The sequence below is a fragment of the Aulonocara stuartgranti genome (assembly GCF_965226115.1).
Source record: "Aulonocara stuartgranti genome assembly, chromosome: 19".
Classification (NCBI taxonomy): Eukaryota; Metazoa; Chordata; class Actinopteri; order Cichliformes; family Cichlidae; genus Aulonocara; species Aulonocara stuartgranti.
The window spans coordinates 27452328-27478318 of record NC_138955.1 but is presented as its reverse complement, the minus strand read 5'-3'; the positions used below and the strand labels follow the sequence as shown (position 1 = coordinate 27478318).

The 25991-nt window shown below is 40.2% G+C and overlaps 1 protein-coding gene across 2 annotated transcripts in view; it reads left to right on the top strand.

Moving 5' to 3' along the window:
- Window positions 1-451: 451 nt before the first annotated feature.
- The window catches only part of sptbn5 (spectrin, beta, non-erythrocytic 5), a 68126-nt gene continuing 42586 nt past the window's right edge, over window positions 452-25991 (top strand). Inside the window, exons 1-32 of one of the 2 annotated variants that reach the window (XM_082515699.1) lie at window positions 452-812; window positions 4462-4584; window positions 8388-8555; window positions 8862-8978; window positions 9215-9363; window positions 9510-9738; window positions 11339-11425; window positions 11519-11626; window positions 11702-11786; window positions 11865-11998; window positions 12593-12813; window positions 12944-13082; window positions 13204-13338; window positions 13440-13528; window positions 13714-13867; window positions 16291-16494; window positions 17590-17805; window positions 18075-18249; window positions 18863-18999; window positions 19145-19357; window positions 19503-19655; window positions 20432-20562; window positions 20838-21089; window positions 21693-21768; window positions 22148-22359; window positions 22733-22982; window positions 23158-23297; window positions 24023-24122; window positions 24292-24462; window positions 24628-24792; window positions 25324-25413; window positions 25499-25635. In XM_082515699.1, coding sequence (XP_082371825.1) covers window positions 4471-4584; window positions 8388-8555; window positions 8862-8978; window positions 9215-9363; window positions 9510-9738; window positions 11339-11425; window positions 11519-11626; window positions 11702-11786; window positions 11865-11998; window positions 12593-12813; window positions 12944-13082; window positions 13204-13338; window positions 13440-13528; window positions 13714-13867; window positions 16291-16494; window positions 17590-17805; window positions 18075-18249; window positions 18863-18999; window positions 19145-19357; window positions 19503-19655; window positions 20432-20562; window positions 20838-21089; window positions 21693-21768; window positions 22148-22359; window positions 22733-22982; window positions 23158-23297; window positions 24023-24122; window positions 24292-24462; window positions 24628-24792; window positions 25324-25413; window positions 25499-25635 — 4751 coding nt within the window. In that variant the 5' untranslated portion in view covers window positions 452-812; window positions 4462-4470. Of the gene's footprint in view, window positions 813-2985; window positions 3103-4461; window positions 4585-8387; window positions 8556-8861; window positions 8979-9214; window positions 9364-9509; window positions 9739-11338; window positions 11426-11518; window positions 11627-11701; window positions 11787-11864; window positions 11999-12592; window positions 12814-12943; window positions 13083-13203; window positions 13339-13439; window positions 13529-13713; window positions 13868-16290; window positions 16495-17589; window positions 17806-18074; window positions 18250-18862; window positions 19000-19144; window positions 19358-19502; window positions 19656-20431; window positions 20563-20837; window positions 21090-21692; window positions 21769-22147; window positions 22360-22732; window positions 22983-23157; window positions 23298-24022; window positions 24123-24291; window positions 24463-24627; window positions 24793-25323; window positions 25414-25498; window positions 25636-25991 lie in introns of those variants that run through there. The other variant, XM_082515700.1, reaches the window with a different exon arrangement.

Below are 25991 nucleotides of genomic sequence, written 5' to 3'. Positions count from 1 at the left end.
TTCTATTGTATTGACTGTATTGAATTGAATATAAGTTTCCTTTAATTTCTGAGGAATTCTACAGTAAATCTGGATGAAACTTGGCACACAGGTACAGTAGGTGTCCCAGAGGAGGGATCTGTTGAAAGTTGGACATCAACTACTCAGGATGATTTTTAATGAATTTTTGAAAATTGACATAATTCTATTGTATTGGCTGTATTAGATTGAATAAATGTTTCCTTTAATTTCTGAGGAATTTTACAGTAAATCTGGATGAAACTTGGCACACAGGTACAGTAGGTGTCCCAGAGGAGGGATGTGTTGAAAGTTGGACCTCAACTACTCAGGATGATTTTTAATGAATTTTTGAAAATTGACATAATTCTATTGTATTGACTGTATTGAATTGAATATGTTTCCTTTAATTTCTGAGGAATTCTACAGTAAATCTGGATGAAACTTGGCACACAGGTACAGTAGGTGTCCCGGAGGAGGAATGTGTTGAAAGTTGGACCTCAATTACTCAGGATGATTTTTAATGAATTTCTGACATTTCCATAATTGTATTGACTGTATCGGGCTGTTTCATTGTAATTTGTGTGCGCGCATGTGCGTGCGACTGTTCGCGCGCGCACGTGTGCGCGGGTATAGGCTTTCAATCGGCACATAAAGCGAAAAGGCGCTACCGTAAAGACTGGTGTAAAAGCGCAAGGAAATTTATGCGGCGGATAAGAGGCGGCTGGCTTGACCGCGGCTCACAAATGACGGCTCACTTTACCGCGGTGCTCTATCACGTGATGCATACTGCTCCGACGTGCTAACGTTCTGAGGTGAGTTACAGCGTGTTGCAAGTTTTGTGAGGTGCTTTCGTGATATTTAATGGATCGGATTACATTTTTTATTTTTCTCCGATATCCGATCCAGTAATTTAGGTCAGTATCGGACCGATACCGATACGTAATATCGGATCGGTCCATCTCTACTATATAATGCCCAAGAGAAAAGACATTAGCAGTGATCTTAGGGAAGCAATTGTTCCTGTCCAACAGTCTGGGAATGTCCTCTTCCAAATAATTTGAAGTTCATTCTTCTACAGTGAAAGATTTAGGACTCATTTAGCATCTTAAATGTTAAAGGTCATAACAGTGTAATTATAAGACTGAACAAGTATGGCCTGCTTGGAATAGTTGCCAGAGGAAAACCTCTTCTTGCTAAACAGAATATGGCACTAAGGCTAAGGTTTCCAAAGTTGCATCTTGAAAAAACCACAAGTCTTCTAAGAGAAAGGAATCAAGCTTATGCCCATACCACCCTTAGCACACCAGCTGTCAGAAGGTAAGTCGAGTCAAGTCTGGTTAATACTGGGATGGAGGACTACCTGGGAATACCAAGTGCTGTACTGTTTGCTTAGGATTTAGAGTGCACTATAGCACAGAAAAAGGACTAGGGCAGATTCTTATGCAGTGGACGTCCCTTTGTGCTCGTCCTGCTAAATGTTAGTGCAGCATATAATACTGTTGACTAAAACAGTACAGAGATTAGAGCACACATTTGGTATATCTATCTGATTGATTTCAATTAGTGCATATAAATAGAAAAGGTTTCACACATAAAAGTTCACAGAGTTCAACAGGGTTCAACAGGGTTCTGTGCTGGGACCAATTCGTTTTACATATAGGAATAGATAGAAAACACTGTCATTCCTATGCTTTCTTCAAATCAACTGTTAAACTGCAGACATATTTGAAAGACTTGAAAGCCTGGATGACCTCTAATTTCTCACTTCTAAATTCAGACATAGTTCATTGCACATTACCTTGTAACACTGTAATTCATTTTTGACCAGTATATGTCTTTCAATACACACATTAAACAAATATGTCTAGGACTACTTTCTTGCGTTTGCACAAATAAAACTAAAATGATAGAAACATCCTGTCTCAGAATGATGCTGAAAAGTCTTCAGTTAATGCAGAATGCTGCAGCAGAAGTACTAAATAGGACTGTGCTTTCTCATAGGGACAGAGGAATTCCCATAAGCTACCTTATGAATAACATAGGAGAGACCACAGTCACTGCTTTCCTAGTGGGAATGTGCAGTTATGAAACTGTTTGAAACTTTGAGGCTGTATTTAAAGACACACCCTATGCTTAAATTAATTGGTCTTGCTACTGGAAAGGACCTTTAGGAAGACATTCAAACCCTCTCCAGTGAAAAATGGTAATTATTACATAATGTTTCCTTGCAGAGCTGCAGTCAGGTGGTTTTGGCAGGATGAGGGACGGTTATGCATTATTAATTATAATCCAGGAAACACACACTGTACAGTTTACTTTTACTGGATATTGAACTGTCTCCTCTCTTATCTTTTCCTCTCCAGGTTTTTTTTTTTTTTATACCAAAAGGTTTCAGATTAGGACTCAGTGTGCATTTTGTTAAACTGGATCTTAATCCTGGTTCTTCTTCAGGACACTTGCATTTGGGTGCATCATTTATTTACATTGTAGCTTTTATACATGAATATATGCTGGAAAGATTTAGAAAGAAAGATAATGCATTCGAAGCGTGTCTGTGCGTTTGTGTTTTGAGTTACTGTCACGTTGAACTTTGACTCTTTTGCTGTCAGGTGAGTGGATCTGCTCAAGCCGTAAATCCAATGGTTCCAAAGTTCACACACACACACACACACACACACACACACACACACACACACACACACACACACACTTCAACCTCTTCAAAAAAGACGAGACATGATATTGGCTTTTATTCAGTTCTTGTAGAATTACCATAGCCACACCAATAACCTCTTGCCTAACCTTAAATCAAGTATTCACCCTAAATTTTATTAATTTACTTTGAATCTCTGCAAATTAGCTGTGTAAACACATTTATGTCCCCACAACATGGGCAATACTTGTACACACACATCACAGGAATTCACACACCTCTTTTATGGCAACATTTGGTGCAGACAATAAAATCAGATCAACAGGGTGTCACTCTTCACTGGATCAGAAGGGCATTATTTCTTCTGAAACGGATGTCTTTTCCCCTGAGATTCCAAAGTTGAAAACAAAATAAATCATAAAGAGCTTTGGGCTGCACAGGACTGAACGGTAAGAGCATGTTTCCTCTGTCTGTGTGCTTGCGTGCTGTATATAGCTTCTCTTCCTGTTCCTGTAGTTTGGTTCTTTCTAAGTTCTTCTGCAGGTTATCTTAGCACCAGGATACTTAAAAGTGACCACATTGCTGCACAAAAGTGTTTCCTGTTTATGTGGACATTTTTAGGCTTCGTGGGCCATATTTGAATTGGTCATTTTACAGTGTATTGCTAAATTGGAAAGCAGAGATAAAGAAGGAGATTTTGACAGCAGTATGGATTTTAGACTGATCTTTATCTTTAGACTGAGGTTAGCTTAGCTTGGAACAAAGTTTAAATATCCTGTTTAAACTTTTTAGTACATCCATCTGGTTGCTATACATTTAGCAAAATTAAGATTTCACTTTCAAGATGATGCATTGCAATAAATTGTGTTTTGCAATATTTGTAAAATTTTTAAACAAGAGAATAAGTGAAGGATAATAGGACAACACATGAGGTTATCTACCTTTCTATCTGTGCCTGAATGTCTTGGCATCACTCCACAAAATCAAAGATCAACTTAGGTTTGACAGTTATAAAAAAAGAAGTGTGCATACACACACATTAATGGCACAAAGCAATGAGTCAGTGAGTTAGGTTATTAAAGCTTAGGAATTTTTACAGCTACATTACATTTAGGTGTAACTGCTGTTGTCAGCATGGAAGAAAATAAAATGTGTCCAATTTAACCGTTGACTCAAGCAAGTGAACTGACAACTCAGTTTAATTTGCCTAGTCAGCTGATTAATCCTACCAAAGGGCAAATGATGAGTGAGGCTTAAATACTTAAAGGATCATTCTGCTTTATTTCAGTCTGGTTTATTGCCCCTATTCTGTTTCTCCTCTTGCTCTAAGGCTCTTTTTAACTTAAGCCATGCAATCACTTTGTGTCCGTCTCTGTTATTTGACTATCATGCATGTTATGCTTATTTTAAGCATTGCTTAAAAATCAGTGACTTCGACAAGTCAATCGCAATGTGTCAAAGAACCAGTGTAGTGCGACAGAGGCTCTAATAACCAAGAGGCACAAGAACACAAGGATGCATAAACAGAACTATGACACTTTCAACAGTAACAACTAAAGTCTTTCAGTTTGCATTTTTTTTTGCCTTTAACCTGCAGACTGAAATGTTAAAAGCATTAACTGACACTCCTGTGTGCCACGGATGTGTCTGTCTGATATTACGCTCTCTGATGTGTTGCTGTTGTCCAAACTAGATCTCTCATGAAAATGTGTTTTTTACTTGTTTAAAGCTGTATAAAGTTAAAGCAAGAAAAGGTCAAGATCTGAAAACTGCGTGTGTTTGTGACTTTTAATGTTTTTCATGTTCAGCCCATCAGGATGGCGACAGAGGAGGATGGGGCTGGGAGAGTCCGACAGCTGCAGGAGCAGCGGATGGGAGTTCAAAAGAAAACGTTCACCAAGTGGATGAACAGTGTCTTCCACAAGAATGGGGTGAGATGGGAAGAAGAAATAATTCTAAGAAATAATTATGCATTGCATATGTAAGTTACAGTGGGGCAAAAAAGTATTTAGTCAGCCACCGATTGTGCAAGTTCCCCCACCTAAAATGATGACAGAGGTCAGTAATTTGCACCAGAGGTACACTTCAACTGTGAGAGACAGAATGTGAAAAAAAAATCCATGAATCCACATGGTAGGATTTGTAAAGAATTTATTCGTAAATCAGGGTGGAAAATAAGTATTTGGTCAATAACAAAAATACAACTCAGTACTTTGTAACATAATCTTTGTTGGCAATAACAGAGGTCAAACGTTTACTATAGGTCTTTACCAGGTTTGCACACACAGTAGCTGGTATTTTGGCCCATTCCTCCATGCAGATCTTCTCGAGAGCAGTGATGTTTTGGGGCTGTCGCCGAGCAACACGGACTTTCAACTCCCGCCACAGATTTTCTATGGGGTTGAGGTCTGGAGACTGGCTAGGCCACTCCAGGACTTTCAAATGCTTCTTACGGAGCCACTCCTTTGTTGCCCGGGCGGTGTGTTTTGGATCATTGTCATGTTGGAAGACCCAGCCTCGTTTCATCTTCAAAGTTCTCACTGATGGAAGGAGGTTTTGGCTCAAAATCTCACGATACATGGCCCCATTCATTCTGTCCTTAACACGGATCAGTCGTCCTGTCCCCTTGGCAGAAAAACAGCCCCATAGCATGATGTTTCCACCCCCATGCTTCACAGTAGGTATGGTGTTCTTGGGATGCAACTCAGTATTCTTCTTCCTCCAAACACGACGAGTTGAGTTTATACCAAAAAGTTCTACTTTGGTTTCATCTGACCACATGACATTCTCCCAATCCTCTGCTGTATCATCCATGTGCTCTCTGGCAAACTTCAGACGGGCCTGGACATGCACTGGCTTCAGCAGCGGAACACGTCTGGCACTGCGGGATTTGATTCCCTGCCGTTGTAGTGTGTTACTGATGGTGACCTTTGTTACTTTGGTCCCAGCTCTCTGCAGGTCATTCACCAGGTCCCCCCGTGTGGTTCTGGGATCTTTGCTCACCGTTCTCATGATCATTTTGACCCCACGGGATGAGATCTTGCGTGGAGCCCCAGATCGAGGGAGATTATCAGTGGTCTTGTATGTCTTCCATTTTCTGATGATTGCTCCCACAGTTGATTTTTTCACACCAAGCTGCTTGCCTATTGTAGATTCACTCTTCCCAGTCTGGTGCAGGTCTACAATACTTTTCCTGGTGTCCTTAGAAAGCTCTTTGGTCTTGGCCATGGCGGAGTTTGGAGTCTGACTGTTTGAGGCTGTGGACAGGTGTCTTTTATACAGATGATGAGTTCAAACAGGTGCCATTCATACAGGTAATGAGTGGGGGACAGAAAAGCTTCTTACAGAAGACGTTACAGGTCTGTGAGAGCCAGAGATTTTCCTTGTTTGAGGTGACCAAATACTTATTTTACACCCTAATTTACGAATAAATTCTTTACAGATCCTACCATGTGAATTCATGGATTTTTTTTTCACATTCTGTCTCTCACAGTTGAAGTGTACCTCTGGTGCAAATTACTGACCTCTGTCATCATTTTAAGTGGGGGAACTTGCACAATCGGTGGCTGACTAAATACTTTTTTGCCCCACTGTAAATGAATTTATTTAACTTGCATACATGTTCCAGCACATTTGACTAAAGGTTGTTACACATAGTCGTAACTGTACGAGACATAATCAGGATGTTTGTATTATGAGGATGTGACAGTTACAAAGCGATGGGTGCAGTAAATATTATCTCTTAGTTCTTTTCAATGTAAACAACCAAATTTTCAAGCCAACATTAAATGATACGATCGTGGCTCAAGAGTTGAGAGTTCGCCTTATAATCGGAAGGTTGCCGGTTCGAGCCCCGGCTTGGACAGTCTTGGTCGTTGTGTCCTTGGGCAAGACACTTCACCCGTTGCCTACTGGTGGTGGTCAGAGGGCCCGGTGGCGCCAGTGTCCGGCAGCCTCGCCTCTGTCAGTGCGCCCCAGGGTGGCTGTGGCTACAATGTAGCTTGCCATCACCAGTGTGTGAATGTGTGTGTGAATGGGTGGATGACTGGATATGTAAAGCGCTTTGGGGTCCTTAGGGACTAGTAAAGCGCTATATAAATACAGGCCATTTACCATTTCTTAAGACCGAAGGAAGGGAATTCCAGAGCCGAGGAGCAGAGCGGCTGAAAGCTCTGCTCCCCATAGTGATAAGACGAGCAGGAAGAACAACAAGATGAGCGCCAGATAAAGATCTGAGAGAGCGGGAAACAGTGGTGATATGAAACAAATCACAGAGATTAGGAGGGGCAAGATTATGGTTGCACCTGAGAAAGAGTCTTATCTTTTTCAACTTAAGCAAATAAGGAATTAAGGAAGGAATTAAAGTGTCTTTAATCCAGGTGCTGGAGATTTCTTTTTTTTATTACAATTAGCCTCTTCATAAGAAGGGTCATAAAAGCTAAGGACCTTTGATTATTATTTTGTGTGTGTTCACACACTAACTACACTTTATTACTATATTAGATTTGACTTTACAATCTCAACAGCATTTGTGCATTTTATCCTTACATGCTTACACTTTCTTCTTACCCACTGCAAGGTTATCAAATATTTTTGAGGCCTCTATGTTGGCCAACTAGCTGTCATCTTAGAGCAAAGTGTGAAGTTGGAAACTAACAAATGCTAGGTTGGTTAGCAGGTTCAGTCCTTAAACCAAAAAAGAGGAAAACACAGACAGAGATGGCTGCTATTTAGTGGTAAGTAAAAGCAATTTATTTATGGACAGAATCCAAAGACAGATAGGCGGGCCAGTCCATATACATCACAGTGATAAAGTTATACTCACAGTCAGCACTTTTTAAAATGAAATGATAACGCTTGAAGCCATGCAAAATTTTACCTTCACACGATTAACGTTTTCTAAAATATAGGCCCTTAAATTACTGTCATGATTATTAATAGTAGAGCCAAAAATCATTTCATATCTATTAAAGATATTAAAAACATAAAAAAACAAACATTCTGCAGTCCCAACATTTTGACTTAAAGATTTTTTTATTTAAAAAAAGTTAATCACTGCAGTAATGTGCAAAATATTCAAAAATACTGCAGGGTGATAACATATGATACTGTATATAGCAGTTTAATACACAATTCTTATTCTTTAATACACACTTTTTGATCATTTGAGTACATTTCCTTACCTCTGTTACGCAGTAGAAAGTGCATTGTGGTATTAGTACTTTTACTTTAGTGAAGGACTTGCTTCACTGATTTTGTTCCAAACTTGTTACAATGTTACAAAAAAAAAATATCCAAAGACAGAATTACGGTACAAGTTGATTCACAGCAGCTACACAGAAGACACATAATAGTGTAGAGGGAATTCCAGGAGTTGGTAATGGATAGAGAAAGAAATCTAAATTAGAGGTTACAACATACACAGGAAATGCAGTATCATCAAATACTTAAATGTTTAAGTGGAGAGGAAGGATTGAAAAGTAACTGATCTTAAACTGAATTCTCAAACCATTTGAGAATAAATCACACCACCTGTAGGCGTTTGTTTGGTCTAGCAAGTAGATAAAAGAATGGCACCCACACACTTAGACTAAGGTTACCAAATAACTGCAAGGTTTAGTAATATTTCTGATTTGCAAGCTTGAACAACGTGAACATCAAAAATCTGGTACAGTAACGGGGAGCTTCTATGTCAGGTTTGGCTTGTAACTGAAACTGTCCGGATCTCCTGCAGGAGAAATTGGAGCTGACTGACGTCTATACTGAACTTAAAACCGGAGAAGTTCTGATCCGTCTGCTGGAGTTCATCGCCAACGAGAAGTTGCCATCGCGGAGCCGAGGCAAGATGAGAGTCCACTTTCTGGAGAACAACAGCATTGCCATCAATTTCCTCAAAACCAAAGTAACCTACTTTTTGCTTTTTGGTGTCCTGAAAGTGATCCACCAAATTTACAAATATACAAAATTAATCTTATACACACAAACCTCAGTGTACAAGTGTATATGGTTATAGTATTATTCCTCATGAGGAGAACGGTCTTTTCTCAGTATATTTTAATCTTGATTAAATGTTAGTTCTAAAAAGCCAATCAGATTATCCTAAATGTCAAGGTAATGACTTTCAGTTCTTACTGGCAGCTGTAAAATGTTGAACTTCATAGCAGTCTCACGAACGACAGCTTCACACTGCTCTATGCTCTACTGTTAGATTCGGGTGGATTTAATTGGTCCAGAAAATGTGGTGGATGGGGATCGTACACTGATCCTGGGGCTGCTGTGGATCATCATCCTCAGGTTTCAGATTGGACATATTAACCTGGAAGAGGTATCGAATTAAAACTACAGCAGAATTAGTTATCTCCTTTAATTTAAACAATTTATTTATGAATTTAACATATTTAACATTTTCCCTCTTTTTTGGGGTATTTTCCTTTTCCCTTTCCTTTCCCTTGCTCCTCCACATTTTTACTTTTGTCTTTCCATCTTCTTGTCTTTTAAATTTTTTCCATTTTTGCCTTGTTCTCATTTCATCTCACCCCCTTCCCTCCTCCTCCTTCTCAGGGGAACAGCGTAGCTCATCGCTCAGCCAAGGAGGCTCTGCTGATCTGGTGTCAGAGGAAAACATCAGGCTACAATGGTGTTGACGTGCAGGACTTTTCCTCCAGCTGGAGGGATGGACTTGCCTTCAATGCTCTTATCCACGCCCACCGGTAGCATACTTGTGCACACGCATTTTTGTTGTATTTGTGAGGTCCCTCATAAAATATTTCCTAAAATATCCTCAAAAGTCAAAAACTCAAATGGAAACTCAAATCGCTTCTCACAGAGTAAACATACATGTGTCTGTCCATCCCAGACCTGACCTTTTTGACTACCACCGTTTCCATGGTGATAACCCCCAGCGTAATCTGGAGCATGCGTTCACTCTGGCAGAGCGGGAGTTCAGTATCATGCAGCTTCTGGAGGTGGATGACATCATGGTCGCTCATCCTGATGAAAAGTCCATCATGACCTACGTGTCTCTGTACTACCACTACTTTTCCAGGATGAAGCAGGGGCAGACCATCCAGAAGAGACTTGCCAGGGTTGGATTCAGCACAAACATAAACACAGCAGCATTGCATACAACAGAAAAAAAGATCAGTCAGATAATAAATAATATGACCATAATAGCATAATACATAATATTAATTGAAGCCCAAGTGATTCTAAATTTGTGTATAGATGAGTGCATATAAATATATACGACACATACAGACATGCACATGTTATAGATATTAAAGGTGACATATTTCTAATATAAGGCAGAATTGTTTCTGTTTAACTAAACGTGCAGTAAAAATAAAAAAGAGAAGCAATGGGGCAGAGAAAGAGTCTGTATCAGTCTGTCAGTCCATCTTTTCAGACTCAGTCGGCTCTTGTAACTTGATGTTGATTAGCAAAAACCGAGGCTGGTTACAATGGAAAATCTAATCTATAAGGCAGGTTTATTTGTCCCTAAACTCAGATTGTGGGTCATTTTTTTCTTTAAATAATGTGTTGCTTGACATAATGTCTGTCATACCGTTTATAGTGTGGACTGCTCTGCCCCATGTGGTATTGTAACCTGCTCTAAATAGTATAGATTACTGCTACAATGACAAGCTGCTGCTCACACAAAACACAAAACACAGCTGGTGGGATTTTTATTTTGGTAGATAAGAAGGTATTAGTAGCTCAAAGGAGAACCTTTCATAAAAGAGGGGCTGTGGATGTTAAGAATCACATCAGATCACATACAATGAGATGCTGCTGGAGGCAGCAGCAGGAACTCATTCAGAGAACCTCACACCTTTAACACACCGAAGCTACAAGCCTTTATCTGCTTCACACATGTTCCTTCTGCTGTACATGATAATAACCAAGTTAAACTGTTTTGGGGCTGAGTGTTGTCAGATGTTTTTTTAAGGTTTGCATTTTGTTTATTTGGACTGAGGGTTATGGTTGCAGGAGTGAAAGTGCTGTGACTGAACACTGATGCTGCTGTATTGCTTCTCATTCTTAAATAACAACCACATTAGTTAATGGGAGGTGAAACTAATATGTTTAATTTCTCATCTTAAGTCGCGTACACAATGGAAGTGATAACTACAGCTTTGAAAATTATGTTAGAAGCCACTTTTATATTTATTAGTATTTTTGCATTGATAGGTAGGCAACTATAAATCAAAAATTAAGCAAGCCAATCATGTGATGTAATATAACAGCCATGCATTTTAAAATCAACATTGGCTCATATAGCTTGTGATAGTGATAGTGCTCAGGTGCAGTGACCAGCATTTTCAGAATGCCAGGAAGTGACTGACAGCAGCCTTTTGCAATAAGATTGAGCAGTTTCAGATGGACACTTTTTTACCCCAGTGGGGTTGAGGGGACATCAAGAGGGGCAGGTGCAGGATGCAGAATTACAGTTTGCAGAATTAGAGTCAACCAGCAACAATGGGGATAGCCTATTAACAATGAAATCATTAAGAAGGCAAGATAGGTAATTTAAGGATTAATTTAAATGAGCAACTTTTCTTGGTTGCTAATTCTTTGGTTACGAACAATATTTTTGTCTTTGATTTGCCAGTCCAGATTCCATTTTAACATATCAAACCAAAACATCCAGAACACAAAAGTAGGACTTCATTCTTTTCTCCACAGATTGTTGGGATGCTCATGGAGCTGGATGGCATGAAGATCCAGTATGAAAGAATGGTCTCAGATCTGCTTCGCTGGATCAAAACTAAGGTAACAGGTCAATCCCAGAAAAAACACAGGAATATAAGACAAAAAAACAAAACAATTAATGAATTAAATTTGGTGATTATTTTTTGACTGAAGATGGTGCAGCTGAATGACAGAAGATTCCCAAACTCTTTGAGGGAGATGCAGAAACTGATGAGCGCTTTTAAGACCTACAGAACTGTGGAGAAACCTCCCAAATACCAGGTCAGATGACCCTCACATTTTAAATTCAGCGTCCTCCTTTGTTCATCTCCTTAAAGTTAAGTCTTGTTTTTCCAGGAGCGTGGGGCAATTGAGGCCCACTTGTTCAGTCTGAGGACTCAACTGGCAGCCAACAACCAATGGGCTTATAATCCTCCCGAAGGTACAGAACACTAACAGTCAATTATAATATAAGGGCTGCTATGACAAAGATCGCTCATGCTGTTGTGTATTTGTAAAGGTAAAACTCTGAATGACATCGAGAAGAGCTGGGCTATGCTGGAGAGGGCGGAACATGAACGAGAGCGAGCCCTACAGGAAACGCTGCTACGCCTGGAAAGCCTGGAGCAACTTGCACAGAAGTTTGCCAGGAAGGTAACGCCACTCTACTCATATGAATGTCTTTGTTACAAGTCTCCCAGTTTTGATCGTAATGTTATGGAGTTGCCTGACATATTCCTGAGTAAATTATAAAAACAACTTTGTGATTACAAATCACTGTGTTGTGCGTAGAAACAAATTTCAGTGAGTTTTGGTAATGTTAACCTTAAAATGGATGCGACCTTTTGACCACTCTTGTTCCGCTGGACATATATGCAAGATCTTGTTATTTGTTATTAACAACCCCACAGAAAAGTAGATACACACAACACAACAAAAAAGTATAATTTTGATTTAATTTTAAACCTTTTTCTTTATTAAAATAGGTATATCATTGGAATCTGTTCAGAATGGAATACCCTTTACTTAAAGCTGGGAAATGGGGACAAACGTGTTGCTGTGATTTTGTGAATTTGTTTGTGTAATGTTAACTTAAAATGGAAACCACTTTTTGGCATCAGAAAGGTTAATCTATGCAGACAAACAGCATTCAAAACCCTGGATCTGATATTCAACTTTCTGCCTGTTTTTATGGCTCCTTAAAAAATCCCCAATAGACTGCAAAATCCTTCCTTTTTGTCTTCTCAGGCAGCTCTGAGGGAGGGCTATCTTGAGGACACACTGCGTCTGATCCGGAGGCAGGACATCCGAGGTCTGTCCACACTGGAGGAGGCTCAGGCAGCTGGCCGGCGTCTGGAGGCCTTGGCTACCGATGCACTGGCCAGGGAGCCACGCTTCACGGCCCTCAGAGACATGGCAAAATCCATCGAGAAAGGAAACTACCACAGCAAGGAGCAGGTCATTGGGAGGTGGGAGGATGAAAACAATGACTTTGTGTAACCTTAAGTCTTTCTCTTTTTGAAGGGAGAAGAACCAAGAAGTGACATTAATTAAAAAAAAAAAACTTGTACTCTACATAATAATATATTTGTTTCTAAGGGAGGAGAACATTAGCCATCGATGGAAGGACCTGCTGCAGCAGCTCCAAGAACAGAGGATGCTTTTGGGAAATGTAGTTGAAACTCTGAGCATCCTGCGGGACATTGAGCTTGTCTCCCAGGAACTGAAAGAACTACAAGTGAGCTTATTATTCGAAATTTAGTTATAATGACGACACTGGAGTTTTACTTAGATTGTACTGTGAGAGAAGTGGGGTGACTTTAATATTACTGACTGTCCCCTCCCTTATCCCATCTTAGTCCCAAGCCAGTTCCTCTGAACTGGGGAAGCAGCTGACGGAGGTGGAGTCTCTTCTTCAGAAACAAGATCTCCTGGAAGCTCAGATCTCAACTCATGGTGAAACCATCACTGCAATCAGTAGCAGAGCTCTGAAGGTACGCTAATAATTGGCATCTCATGTCCTATTAGTTCACTGTTTGGGGAATTTGTAAGGGTGATTTCTGTCAGACTGACCCACCTCCTTTCTCTCACTCAGGCAAAAGTAAGGGATGGGCAGCAGATTCAGAGCAGAGTGAGAGCTCTTGACACTCAGTACAAATCGCTGGTGTCTCTCAGCAGCAGCAGGTTTGCTTTAGTTTTCTCATTTACAGCATGAGGGAAAAATCATTTATCAAGCAACAGGTCTAAACGTGTAACATTTCTTTGTATGTCCAAAATGGTGGAATAGAAAGTCTAATTAGTCTGATATTCTGTTGCTACATCTCTCACCTGTGCTCATCTTGCCTCACATCTTTCCTTTGCTGTGTCAGGAGGAGGCAGTTGGAGGCTCAGTTGAGGTTGTTTGAGTTCCTCTATGACTGTGAGGAGTTGGAGGCCTGGATCTATGAGCGCTGGTTAAAGCTGCAGACGGCTGGACTTGGAAGAGACCTCAACCACATCCAGGTGGCCGAACACAAGCACAAGGTGAGCCAGAAAGCTGTGTATACAGACACTTGAGCCCATAAGGTTCCATGCTTTGGACTTTGACACTGTGAAGAAGTTTTGTTTGCTTTTTTACACAGGCACGTGTGTTACAGTGGTTTAAGGGTGTTCTTTGTGAATGTGTTAACTCTGAATTATGTGATGAAAAGTCAACTTTTTTGTGCCTCTTGTGAAAAACACAGGATTCATATTATTTTACAGATTGTCAAAACTTTAGAAATGTTACATTGTTATTCTTTATTAAAAAAAAGAATAACAAAAGCTTATAAAGCAGATACATGTTTCTGTTTTTTTAAAATGCCTTAAACTAAAGCAAGACAGGACTCTAAGTCAAAAGATTAACTTAAAGAGGCAGCTTTTATTTGCTGTGAAAACTAAAACCAAAATACATGAACACTGTCACTCAGCGCAGACTGAAATCACAGAAAACTGAATTTTATTTACACACTCCCGGTTCACTATACACAGGTGAAGGAGAAGGGGGCCAAGGTTCCCAGGGGTACAGGGAAGAATCAGGAAAAGTGTCCTCTCTTGCTCCGCTCCACACGAACAGAACAATGCACTTGGAAAGGTCCTTTCCTCACACACGCCACTCTCACTGCGGCACTCACGAACAGGCTTCGGTGTCCAAACTTCCAAACCGAGCACGAAGAATCTGTATACAGAGATCAGGAATTAACACGGAAAACTGTCACGAAGAGAGCTCAAAACTGGCTTAGGCTAAAGTAGCACTGACGAGCGTTACTCAATAGTCCAGCAGCGAGGTGCTCTCAGTCACTGCCTTAAGTAGCGAGAGCAAACAAGGTGAGGAGCCACAGGTGATTGCTTGCAGGTGGTGATGGCCAGGGGCGGGAGCCCACAATGAACTCCACCCAGGCAGCAAGTAGAGAGAGAGAGGAGAGAGAGAGGAGAGAGAGAGCGAGACAAAAGCAACACACATGTAGCCACACAGGGCCAGCCGGGCAGGCACCATGACAAACACTACACAAACAAAAGATAAACTAGAACTAACAACTGAACTGGACTAGACTTGACAACATGGAACTAACACCAGAACACAGCTTACATGGAGAACACGACAATGAACAGAGTGAGACTAAACACTTAAATACAGATGAAGGATAACAAGGGGATGGAAACAGGCGGGAACACAGCTAGGACTAATCAAACCTGAGAAGACAGGGAGGAAGCAAAACTAAATACACTGAATACAGGACAAAGGACTATCAAAATAACACAGGAAACAAGAGACACACATTAAGATGTAAACACAGGAAACGGGGGGAGCGAGGGTCATGAAGGGGAGACAGATAATAATGGATTGGATTTATATAGCGCTTTACAATACCGCGCCATCGGCCCAACACCAGTAGGCAAGTAGGGTAAAGTGTCTTGCCCAGGGACACAATGACCAGGACAGAGAGCCCAGGGATCGAACCGGCGACCTTCCGGTTACAGATGCGATTCCCAACCCCCTGAGCCACGGTCGCCCGATGAATCAACACGGAGAGAAAATTTAACATGCGCGAGAGACATGATAGACTACACAAGCAACAAGGACACAGGGGAGGCCAAGCACAGAACCATGAATAATATTAACCACAAGAATGTAGAATATTGTGTAAAACATAATCTTAAAAAGAAGAAAACATAAATCCTGAGCTCCGACTCACGGCCCTGACAATATAGAGTTGGACCTACAATAGGTTGCATGCTGTGTGGATTGTTGAGGGATTATGGACCTAAAACCAGGATGCAGGAAACAGTGACTAAACTCTAAGCAAGTTTTAATGGTGATAACCCAGAGAGTAAACCAAGCCAAAATCCAGAAGCTGAATACAAAAAGCAGGAAATCCAAAACATCAAGGGACACTTGGCATCAAGGACGACAGAGACAATACAAGAGGTAACGAGGTAAATGTTCGTCATGTGACAATTGAAACTAATCTTGAGACAAGCGAAGTAGGAATAAAAACAAAGCACAAGTGACAAAAGACTATAAAAATAAAACAGGAAGTAACAAAACACCAACACAATGACTCTAACAAACAAACAAACCGAAATAAGTGAAACAAAGGATTAAGTCATCGGGAATAACCAATCAAACTAAGACTTAAGAATTCAAAAATACACAAGCTGAAAAAAGTCCAAAGCCCAAGACCACGAAACAATATTTGCCAAGTTTTAAATGAAATGAAAATAACATAAACAAGAAACAGCAATGCAAAGAACAGAAGTGCATCTAAACAAAACAGACAAATAATAACATTTAAATTCTGGTTTAAGTCATGTAATCTGGTTAATCTGACTGTTTTTAGGCTGAACATGACCCCACCTTGAGAATAAAGGCAATTTAAATCTATCTTGACTCTAAATGCCACTTCAAATAAATCATAATTTGATAGGTGCTGGAGGCAGAGGTCCAGGCCCAGGAGTCTTTGTATAAAGGTGTCCTGGGTCGAGGTCAGGATCTGCTCTCCAAACAGAGTCAGGAGAATCAGCAAGCTGTTCAGAAGTGGATCAGGACTCTCAAGAAGCAGTGGAGCCACCTGACTGACGAGGTGACGGGACACCGCGACAGACTGCAGGCTGCCGCTACCATAAAGCAGGTGAATAATAGTGGCGAGCCGGCTCCTTATCGCAAGCCGTGGGTTTTTTTCCCCTTTCTCTCACCCTCTCTCTCGCACTTTTTCCCGCTTCACTCCGTACACGAGCCTTGTGCTTTGCGCTGGGCAGAGGGGGGAGGGGCGGTAGTTACACTCGCAGTAGCACAGGAACAGAGCGGGAGGGAGAGAGAGAGAAAGAGAGCCAGGGACAACAACGTCACATTAGAAAGGTATAGTAATCATCCACAACTATTTTCAGTTGCGGATGATAAAGGATTCAGAAAGTTTATTCATGCAGGCCCATATGACAGAGAATGTGCATCTTCTTTTTGTTTTCATATTTTTTCTTATTTATATTTAATTGTGTTGTGGTTTGCAGTGTTTTGTGTTGTTTCACTTTAAATTTGTTTAAAAGGAAAAAGCTGAAAATTTAAATAGTTAAAGTTGAAATGTGAATAGTTGTTTTTGTTTTATATGATTTATTTATTACATTTTATGTGGAGTGAATAAATAAAAGTATATTTAGGTAGCTCTGTTTTGAAGTTCAGTTAACGCTAGAAATGTGTTTTGGAGTTTGTACGTGCTTTTTCTCTAGGGGCCACTGTATATATTTATATTTATATATAAATAAAACCACTTTTTTTTTACATTAGTAATTCCTTTTGTGCATAATTTTATATTATTGTTAATAATAAATTAATTAAATCAACAAAACAACCTGAAGAGCCGGTTCGGAGCCGAAAGAGCCGGTTCTCTAAAAAGAGCCGGAAATCCCAACACTAGTGAATAATGTGTCATTAAAGGCAGAGAAGAAGAAGAGAAGATTGAAAAAAAGCTGTTTTTGTTTAGTGTAGCTTCTTTTTGTCTGTAAACTCCTATCTCTGCTCTCAACAAACACATTTTTGAGGTATTACTGTTTTTTTACAGTTAGTCTAATTATTTTGCAGTCAGATTTTTACCTGTGTGCTGCTGTTATTGTGTAGGTTCTAACCATCCTGTCACGTATGTCATGTTTTATTTTCTTGTGTGGTCTTTTGGAACCTGCTCTTGATCTCTATAGACATGCTCTAAGACAGTAACCTTTATTTCTCTGACCAGTATTTTGCAGATGTGGAGGAGGCTAACTCCTGGCTAGGTGACAGGAAGCCACTGCTGATAAGCGAGGATCATGGGAAGGACGATTCCAGCACAGCATTGCTTCTTCAGCGCCACCTTCGTTTGGAGAAGGAGATGGCAGCGTATGCCTCAGAGATAAAGAGACTGTCAGAACAGTCAAAAACTGCAGCACAGCTGACGGCGCTGACTGCACAGCAGGTCATTCTGCATGCTTTATTCAGATATTGTTTCTGTCAGATAGATTTTCCTAACATTTCTTATGTGTAGTTATTAATGAGTCCTTACTAAAATAATATAACATAGTTGAAAGATGTTTCTCCTATGTGTTCCTTACTTTTTTAATCTTCATTTATTGGCTGTTATAAACTGTGATATCAATAAACTGACAAATAGCTAATATTGGCTCTACAACACTGACTGTGATAGTAGATGCAAAGCTATAGGCAATATTTCCTCATCCCTTGTAGGCAGAGCCTCAGCAAGGCAAGATGATCCAATATAGCGATTCCTCTGGAGAAGAGGAGAAGGAGTGGCAAGGAGCACGAACCTCACTATCCAGTACCAGAGGTGGGAAGGGCCCTGTAAGCATCCCCCCTCAGAAAGAGGAAATCAAGGCCAAAGTCCGCTTCAGATACAGCAGAGGTACTGGAGTACTTAGTGTCACTGTTGTGTTGCATAGCATGATAAGGAGTGACTGCTACTCATACATGAAAACACAAGCCTATATTCTGCACTAAATAATCTGCCAGCACTACACTGTGTTATTTCATTTCTCATTTTGATACAGAATGCCCATTTTTCTCTTAAAACAGAAATCTTACTCAGGTCAGACCAAGTCACATAAAAAATATTCATTAAATATTTAGGCAAATTTATAGAGATGCTCTTGTTTACAGAGAGGACCAGATAACAGGCCAATTTAAAAGGAAAAATATCATGCATTATGTCCTTCTCTATTAACCATGTCTGAAAGTGGCTTTACTCCAATTCGCTATTTTCTGTAACACAGGCCAGGTTAACACAGGTTTACTCTGTGGTTTACTATGAAGAGCAGTAATCTGTGCTAAAAAAAATGATGACAGAAAATAAGGAAAAGCAGATTATGTAAATTGTAACTGTTTTCATTTTTGCATTTCTAAAATGTAGCCAAGTGTGTTGTGATGAACAGACATGGGCTATATCTGAAATCACACAACAGAAAAACACATAGTAGATACTTTATTGAAATGTAAAGTATAAACTAACCTGATTTCAGGTCAGTTTCCGTGGGACCGCAATGAGATTGTGACCATCGTCAGCAGTGAGCCGGATGGAGACAGAGTTGTGGCCAGAGACAGTGGAGGAAACCAGCAGTCCATTCCCAAAACCTACCTGAATATGCTGCCATCCAGTGTATGATCAATACTGAACCAGTTCTTTGGTCAGATTATGAAAATATCACATCTCGTTAGTGGACATGCTTTGTTAGTGGGCAGTGTGAAAATAAATTATTATGTATTTTTTTAAAGTGTCAATAACTTTATCACACCCTCTTCAGGTTCCTCCACCCACTCCACCTGCCTCAGCCAATGATATGCCAGAAAGCTCAAGCAAGAAACTGAGTCGTCCAAGGCGAAAACGCTCTATGCGTCGCGGCACAGCTGAGATCCAAACCACATTACTGCCAGACCCCGAGTACCAGAGAGATACTGTGGAGAGCACACAGGGCAGGTTGGACCAAGAGTACAATTTCTTGTACAACCTGGTGAAGGTGAGAGAAAGGAGCAGTATACAGAATATAAACTGTTTACTTAGTTATGTGGGAGGTTGTATTAAGATGACAGATTATTATACAGAAAAGGACATTCAGAGTAGCTGTATTCTAAAATCAGATTTATATTTATATTGGTTTTCAGACAAAGACAAAGAGCCTGGAGGAGATACTGCGTCTTCATCGATTTTACAACAGCTGCCATGAGTTTGAGTCATGGATGGAGGATAAGGAGAACATCCTCAACACCTTCAGCACTGATGGTGACAATCTAGCAGTGGTTCAGGCCAAATATGAGGTGAAGACTTCTCCAGAAAAATATTTCCAAACATATCGTACAAGACTTATCCTACAAACTGAAAACAGGGGATCAACTCATCTGGGTGAAACAAATGTCCCAATACCTCATGATTTTTCTAATTTGTTTAATCCTTAAATGCATCTCTTAAAAAATATTAAGACTACGTCACAGCCCATCATTTTGTTCAGTTAAGATCTCAGCATAAACTGTAACAGCAGTCAGGTGTTTCCTTTTGCTGATGGTGGGAAATTTAGCCTTGTGGGTTTACTTATAAATGAGTAAATAATAGCACATGGTGTTGTCGAAGCTGGCTAGATGGATTCTGATACCAACAGATTTGTAGATGAAGATCAACCTTAAGTTAAGCTCATAAATCATATTATTTATTGGGAAGGAGAAACTTTTAACCTCTAAAGCCAGAAAATCACAGGGTAAATACTGGCTTCCAATTGTCACTTCTGTAGGTTAATCAGAAATGAAAAAATGTGGCTTTAGGTAGAATACATCTGATAAGGCAGCAGTTCATATTAAGTGCCACTGAGTTTTCACTGATTTTCTTCTGTAGCATCAATCTTTCGTTTCAGTGATTTTCACCCAAACAACAACTTTTTTTTGTTGCTTTTTTAAATGATTAATTTGAGATTTTTTCTGACTTTTGGACATATTTAAGAGGCCTGATTTTTTTTATTTTCACTTCTTCAGAATAAACTCAGACAAACTCAGATTCATAAAATATCTGAATACTTTGACTCACCCTTGACTTTCTGTTTTAGAACTTTCTGACTGAGTTAGCGAGCGGACGAGGTCAGCTGGACGATATCATCAAAATGGCAGACGAGCTGGTGAAGAGCCAGCACAGTAAACAGAAAGAAATCCAATCCAGAAAGAGGAGTGTTTCCAAAAGGTGCAAAAAAAGTCCAAATCACTCAAATCAGCACAAGGACCCAGATACACAAACTAGATCCTGTGAAAAAGTGATGTCTCATTGTTACTGTTATTAAAATGACAACAGTGAAGGACCCAGTAACAACGGCTTGCTATTATAGCAACATGCTATAATAAAGTGCCTGGGCTGTAGGTTGAGTACAGGACAGCATTTTGGACAGTTTTGGGGCGCCAGAAGCTCCTGATGACTGTGTGACAACTGTGTGATAGTTCTGGGTTCTTGGTGTGTTGCAGGTGGGATCGGATTCAGCAGCTGAAGGATGACAAAGGAAAGGAGCTGCTGAGTACGGCAGATGTGCAGTCCTTCCTGCATAGCTGCGAGGAGGCTAAAGCTCAGCTGCAGGGTGAGCTGTCCCAGCTTGACGAAGTGGACGTGGGCTGCACCCCCTTCACTCTGCTTGCTGAGGAGAAGAACCAGATTCGGGCCCTTAGAGACATCAAGATGCTTGAGGGGAAGATTGCTTACCTGAAGAGCGTTGCAAAGATGTATGGTCTGATATAGTCTGTGGGATTTTGAGGTGTTCTGCAGTTGTCTCAGTAGTACTTAATTTAATCAAAAACACTTTAAAAGTAATTGATGGTTACAAATATGTTAAGCAACCAACCAATCAATCAATCAAACAATCAATAATAATAATTTTAGAAATGTGTGTTGTAATTTGATAGAAATAAGTCATTGTTGTTTTGTATTTGATGTTCATAATGATTCATCAGTGATGTGATATATGTATATAAAGGAAATTAAAAGAGCCATAGACGTGACACTGAAGGTAGCTGCAGTTTTCCTGAGAATAGTTTTGTGAATTACTTTCACATGAATGGGCTCATGGATTGGCCTACACTGGTCTGTACCTTGGTACATGGGCTTTGATGTGTTCATGTGTTCACCGCTCTCCAAATATCTATTACAGATGATAATGGTATCTTAATTTACATTACGAATAACACAGAGCTGCATTAGTCTGAAAGGTTTCAAAGTTAAAACACTTTACATGAACTTCTAGCTAAAAGTGTTTTTTCTAAAGAAACTTCACGGTGGAGTACATCTCCATTCATCTCCACTCAATTTGCTCACATCCTGTGTTACAGGAAGCAGGACTGCAGTCCGGCAGAGAGTGCGGCCATTATGGAGGAGGTTCGAGGTTTGGAGGCTCTGCTGGATCAGGTGACATTTTCCTTCTTTGTTTTAGACTGACTGGAGTGTAGTAGCCAAGAGTGAAGGTGTTCAAACTTCAGTCTGTGTTCCTACAGAACATCTCTTTTGTGCTTGCAACATTTCGTGTTGATTTGCATTGACACTGACATACTCGACATCATTATTTTATTAATAAAAGTGAAGATCTCTTATTTTTTGTATGTACAAAGCAGGTGGTATAAGACTGAAAAGGTACAGCGTTTGGGTCATTATAATTAGGTTTGATATTCTGATGAACACAGACTCAGAGGCTGTTACTGTTTTATTATTGTTATATTATTATTAAATGTTTTGAGTAAAAAAATCTAAAATAAAACTACAAACTAAAAAAAAAGACATTTTTGTACAGGTGAAATGTCAAGCATCAGACAGACAGCACCAACTGGAGGAGGCCCGCAGGCTGCAAAGTTTCCAGCAGGAGGCCAAGGAGCTAGAGCGCTGGGGGGGTTCAGTTCAGGAACGGCTCCTGCAGGAGGAGACAGCGAGCGATGTGGCCTCGGCTGTCACGCTGCTGGAGCAACACCAGGAGCTGCAACTAGAAATGGAGACACAGAGGAGCAGGTAAATAGCAGAAACTGTGCACAGCATTCAGTGCTTAGTGTGTTGTTGTTCCATTCATTGAATTGCATTCATTTAATTCTATTTAATTCGAAATAAATTAAATCTGCAGCATCAGTAAATTTAAATGCAAAGTGTTTTAGCAGTGGTTAATAGGAATTTAAAAAAATTATGATGAAAATTATTATGATTAAAAATTATGCTAAAGAATGTTCAAATCATTAATCCTGTGCACGTATTTTTTTTAACTACCATAACGCTTGTCCATAATGAAAGCCATTTCTATCCCCTTCTGACAAAGGGATTGAGAAGATTGGCTCATGGACATCATCATTTAAGTGGACTGCGTCTCTCCCACTGTGTGTGTTTTTGCCAGGCTGAAGGAGATGGAGAACTTAGGGAAATCTCTGCTGCAGGGATCATCCAATGGGAAAATAGGCGGTGTTGACATCCAACAAATCCTTGATAATCTCAGTGCTGAAAGGAGTAGGCTGGAGACGCTGTGGGCTAGTAGAAAGAAGCATTTGGAGCAGGGTGTGGAGCTCCAGAGGCTGAACCAAGAGGGAGACCGGATTGAAGCAGCATTGTCTGGACATGAAGCCCGACTAAAAGTCCAAGATCTTGGGGTGAGGGTGCTCATTTCTCACCTTTTTACATGGTCCAGCTCCTTGAAATGTTACCCTTAAATTTGAATCCTAAATAAGTATTTATAGAAATCTGTGAAATTGCTATAAGTAAAGATTATAAATAGGATGTTCTATCATAAAAATGTCAAAATAATGATTACATTTATTGATGCAGGACTCGGTAGACAGTGTGCACAGTCTACTGGGGCGACAAGATGAACTTGAAAGTCTTCTTATGGCTTTGGATCAAAGAGTGGATAAATTCGCTGAGCGCAGCAAGGAGCTTATCGACCAGCAGCACTTTGCTTCAATACAGTAAGAAAACACAGCAGAAATTGTTCCATAAAGTGGGCTGTCAACTCCATAATTTAATTCTTATGCTGTACTGGAGTAACTTTGCATATTTTGCTTTTAAAAATAATCCTTCTTTGTCTAATCTTAAACCTATTTATCATATACTGAGCCATGGCATAGTCCCGACATTCATCCATGTAAACAAGCTGATTTAGTTCCCTTTATGCCAACTTTCTTCTCATGGACTGTTCCCAGCATACAGAAGGTTTTAACAGGGTGGGTGGGACTAAAGAAATAAGAGTAGAAGAAGTTAGGGATAAATAGAATTGGTTCTATGAATTGGGTACTATCACTCTGTTTGTAAATCGTTCTACAAGTAGAACACACATCACTGCAAAATTAGCATAATGCAAATCTAAGCTCATCTGCTTGCTACTTCAACCTAACAGGAAAGCTTTGATGCAGTATGCACACAGTTTGCAGAGCACCAAGGCTGTTTCTTTTCCATACGACATGAAACCGTGCCATCTAGCTGTCAAATAAATTACAACACCACATGTATACCATCTCTGCTACTTTGATTAAATGGCTTGTGAGGTGTCATGCCAATCATCTTCTCAGGCAGATGGCGGGGAACTGTTTATATTATTAGTTAAATTGTCCCTCTAACAACCAATATGTTCAAGTCAATAACCTTAAAATAAACTGCGTCACCAATCTTTAAAACCTCAATGTTTTTCTTACAGCATTAAGGAACGGAGCAGGAGCATCCAAAAAGCCAACAGGAGGCTGAAAGAGAGCTGCAGGAAGAGGAGGAACCTACTGCTGGACTCCAAGAAATACCAAGTACTATTGTCAAAATGCTAAAAACAAGAAAACATACTTTACTTTATGTTGTTTATTGTGTCGAGTACCTGCACTGATCATAATATCTACAGGAGAGCGCTCAGATGAATGTTATAAGTTCTTTAATAATAATTATAAGGGTGAATTTGCCTGGTGTTTCGTGTGGCAGGAGTTCCAAAGAGATGCGGATGAGCTGCTGTTGTGGATGGAGGAGAAGTTTAAGGTGGCAGAAGACGAGTCCTACCGAGACCCCACAAACATCCTCTGGAAGCTGAAGAAACATGAAGCGGCTGAGAAGGAGATGCAGGCCAACCAAGTCTGGTTGGATAGACTTGTTCAGGTAAAACACCTCTAACTTTTCACCCAGCATGATGACTTCTGTAGAGGAAACAACAAGTGTTTGACAGTGACTCTGGCAACACATGCACAGTTGCATATATTGAAAAGACGACTTGCACTTTGGTGAGATGTCACTTTCAGTACATATGTGTGTGTTTGTGATAAGCTGGGAGAGGAGATGATTGCTGAAGAGCACTACAACAGTCAGAGCATCAGCAGGAAGTCTTCTCAGCTCACGAGTCGGTGGAAAAGACTACAAGACAAGATGGCTGACAGGGGGGACAGGCTGAGACAGGCGGGGCAGCAGGAGCAGCTGATGGAGCTTTTGCAGGTAAACTACTGATGGAGAAACTGGATAAGACGTTTGTGTGGTCCAGTTCAGTGATGTTGGTGCCTTTTATGGCGTTTTGAGGAAATTACCAGACAAATAATGCTGTCTGTGTAGCCCATCCAAGAAGTTTGTACTTCAGTCTTGATTTGTGAGATTGTAGCATTTATTAATGCTAGGTAATCAGTTAATTAGCACTAATATATGTATGAATGCACTTTGCCAACCTAGCCTACCTGCATTAATTGATAACTTTACACCCCAGCCTCTTGTATGCCTCAAATATGCTCACCACTGGCTCCCAAAAAAGCAAGAAGAACACAGCTTAACTTTGAGACTTCACAAGCCTTTAGGTGACACTATAACTGACCCCTGTCTTTTATATACAGTTCATAGTTTCTGGCCAAATTTAAATTTACACTAATTTTAGAGGTCAACTGGAGTAAAAAATTAAAGACCATCCTTCCCAGGAGAAGTAATTGCTGTCCAAACAGAGCTTCATTCTCAGAAAAATCTTGTACTTTTCCTCCACAGGATGCCAAGCTGAAGATTGAGGCCATCCAGTGGATGCTAAACAATGCTGCCAAAGGTCACGACCTGCGCTCCAGTCGACAGTTGCTGAAGGTGAGGACAGGCCTGCATTGATTTAATGACGCTGGGTTTTACAGTTAGACATCAGTGAGTACTTTGTGTGTGTGTGCTCATGCAGGAGCATCAGCAGCTGGAGCAGGAGGCCAAGGAACTGGCAGAGAAGATCAACTCTATTGTGAGCAGGGCCAAACACCTCGCTTCCAACCACTTTGACTCTCAAAGGATCCTCCAGGAGACAGACGCCTATCTCACTTTGTAAGTTACTTTGAATCTTCAAACAAATAGATATTTGCATTTATTGCATTTAGAGTAACTTCAGTGCATATAAAACCAAGTGCATGGTGAAGAAAAGAAAGGAGTACAAACAAGATCAGGTCAGGGTGTCTCAGCTAAGAAAACGATCTGTTGAAGTAAAATGACAAAAGGCAAAATAACAACAAAAATAAAAGTGGATGACAAGGACGCTCACACAGAGACAAAATCTGAAAGACAGATACATAGAATACAATTTCCTATGTCACTTCAGGTTTTATCTGTCATTGTCTCCTTTGGGGTATTTTATTCTGTGTGTAATTAAAAAGTAATAACATAAATATAGTCCAGTGCTCACT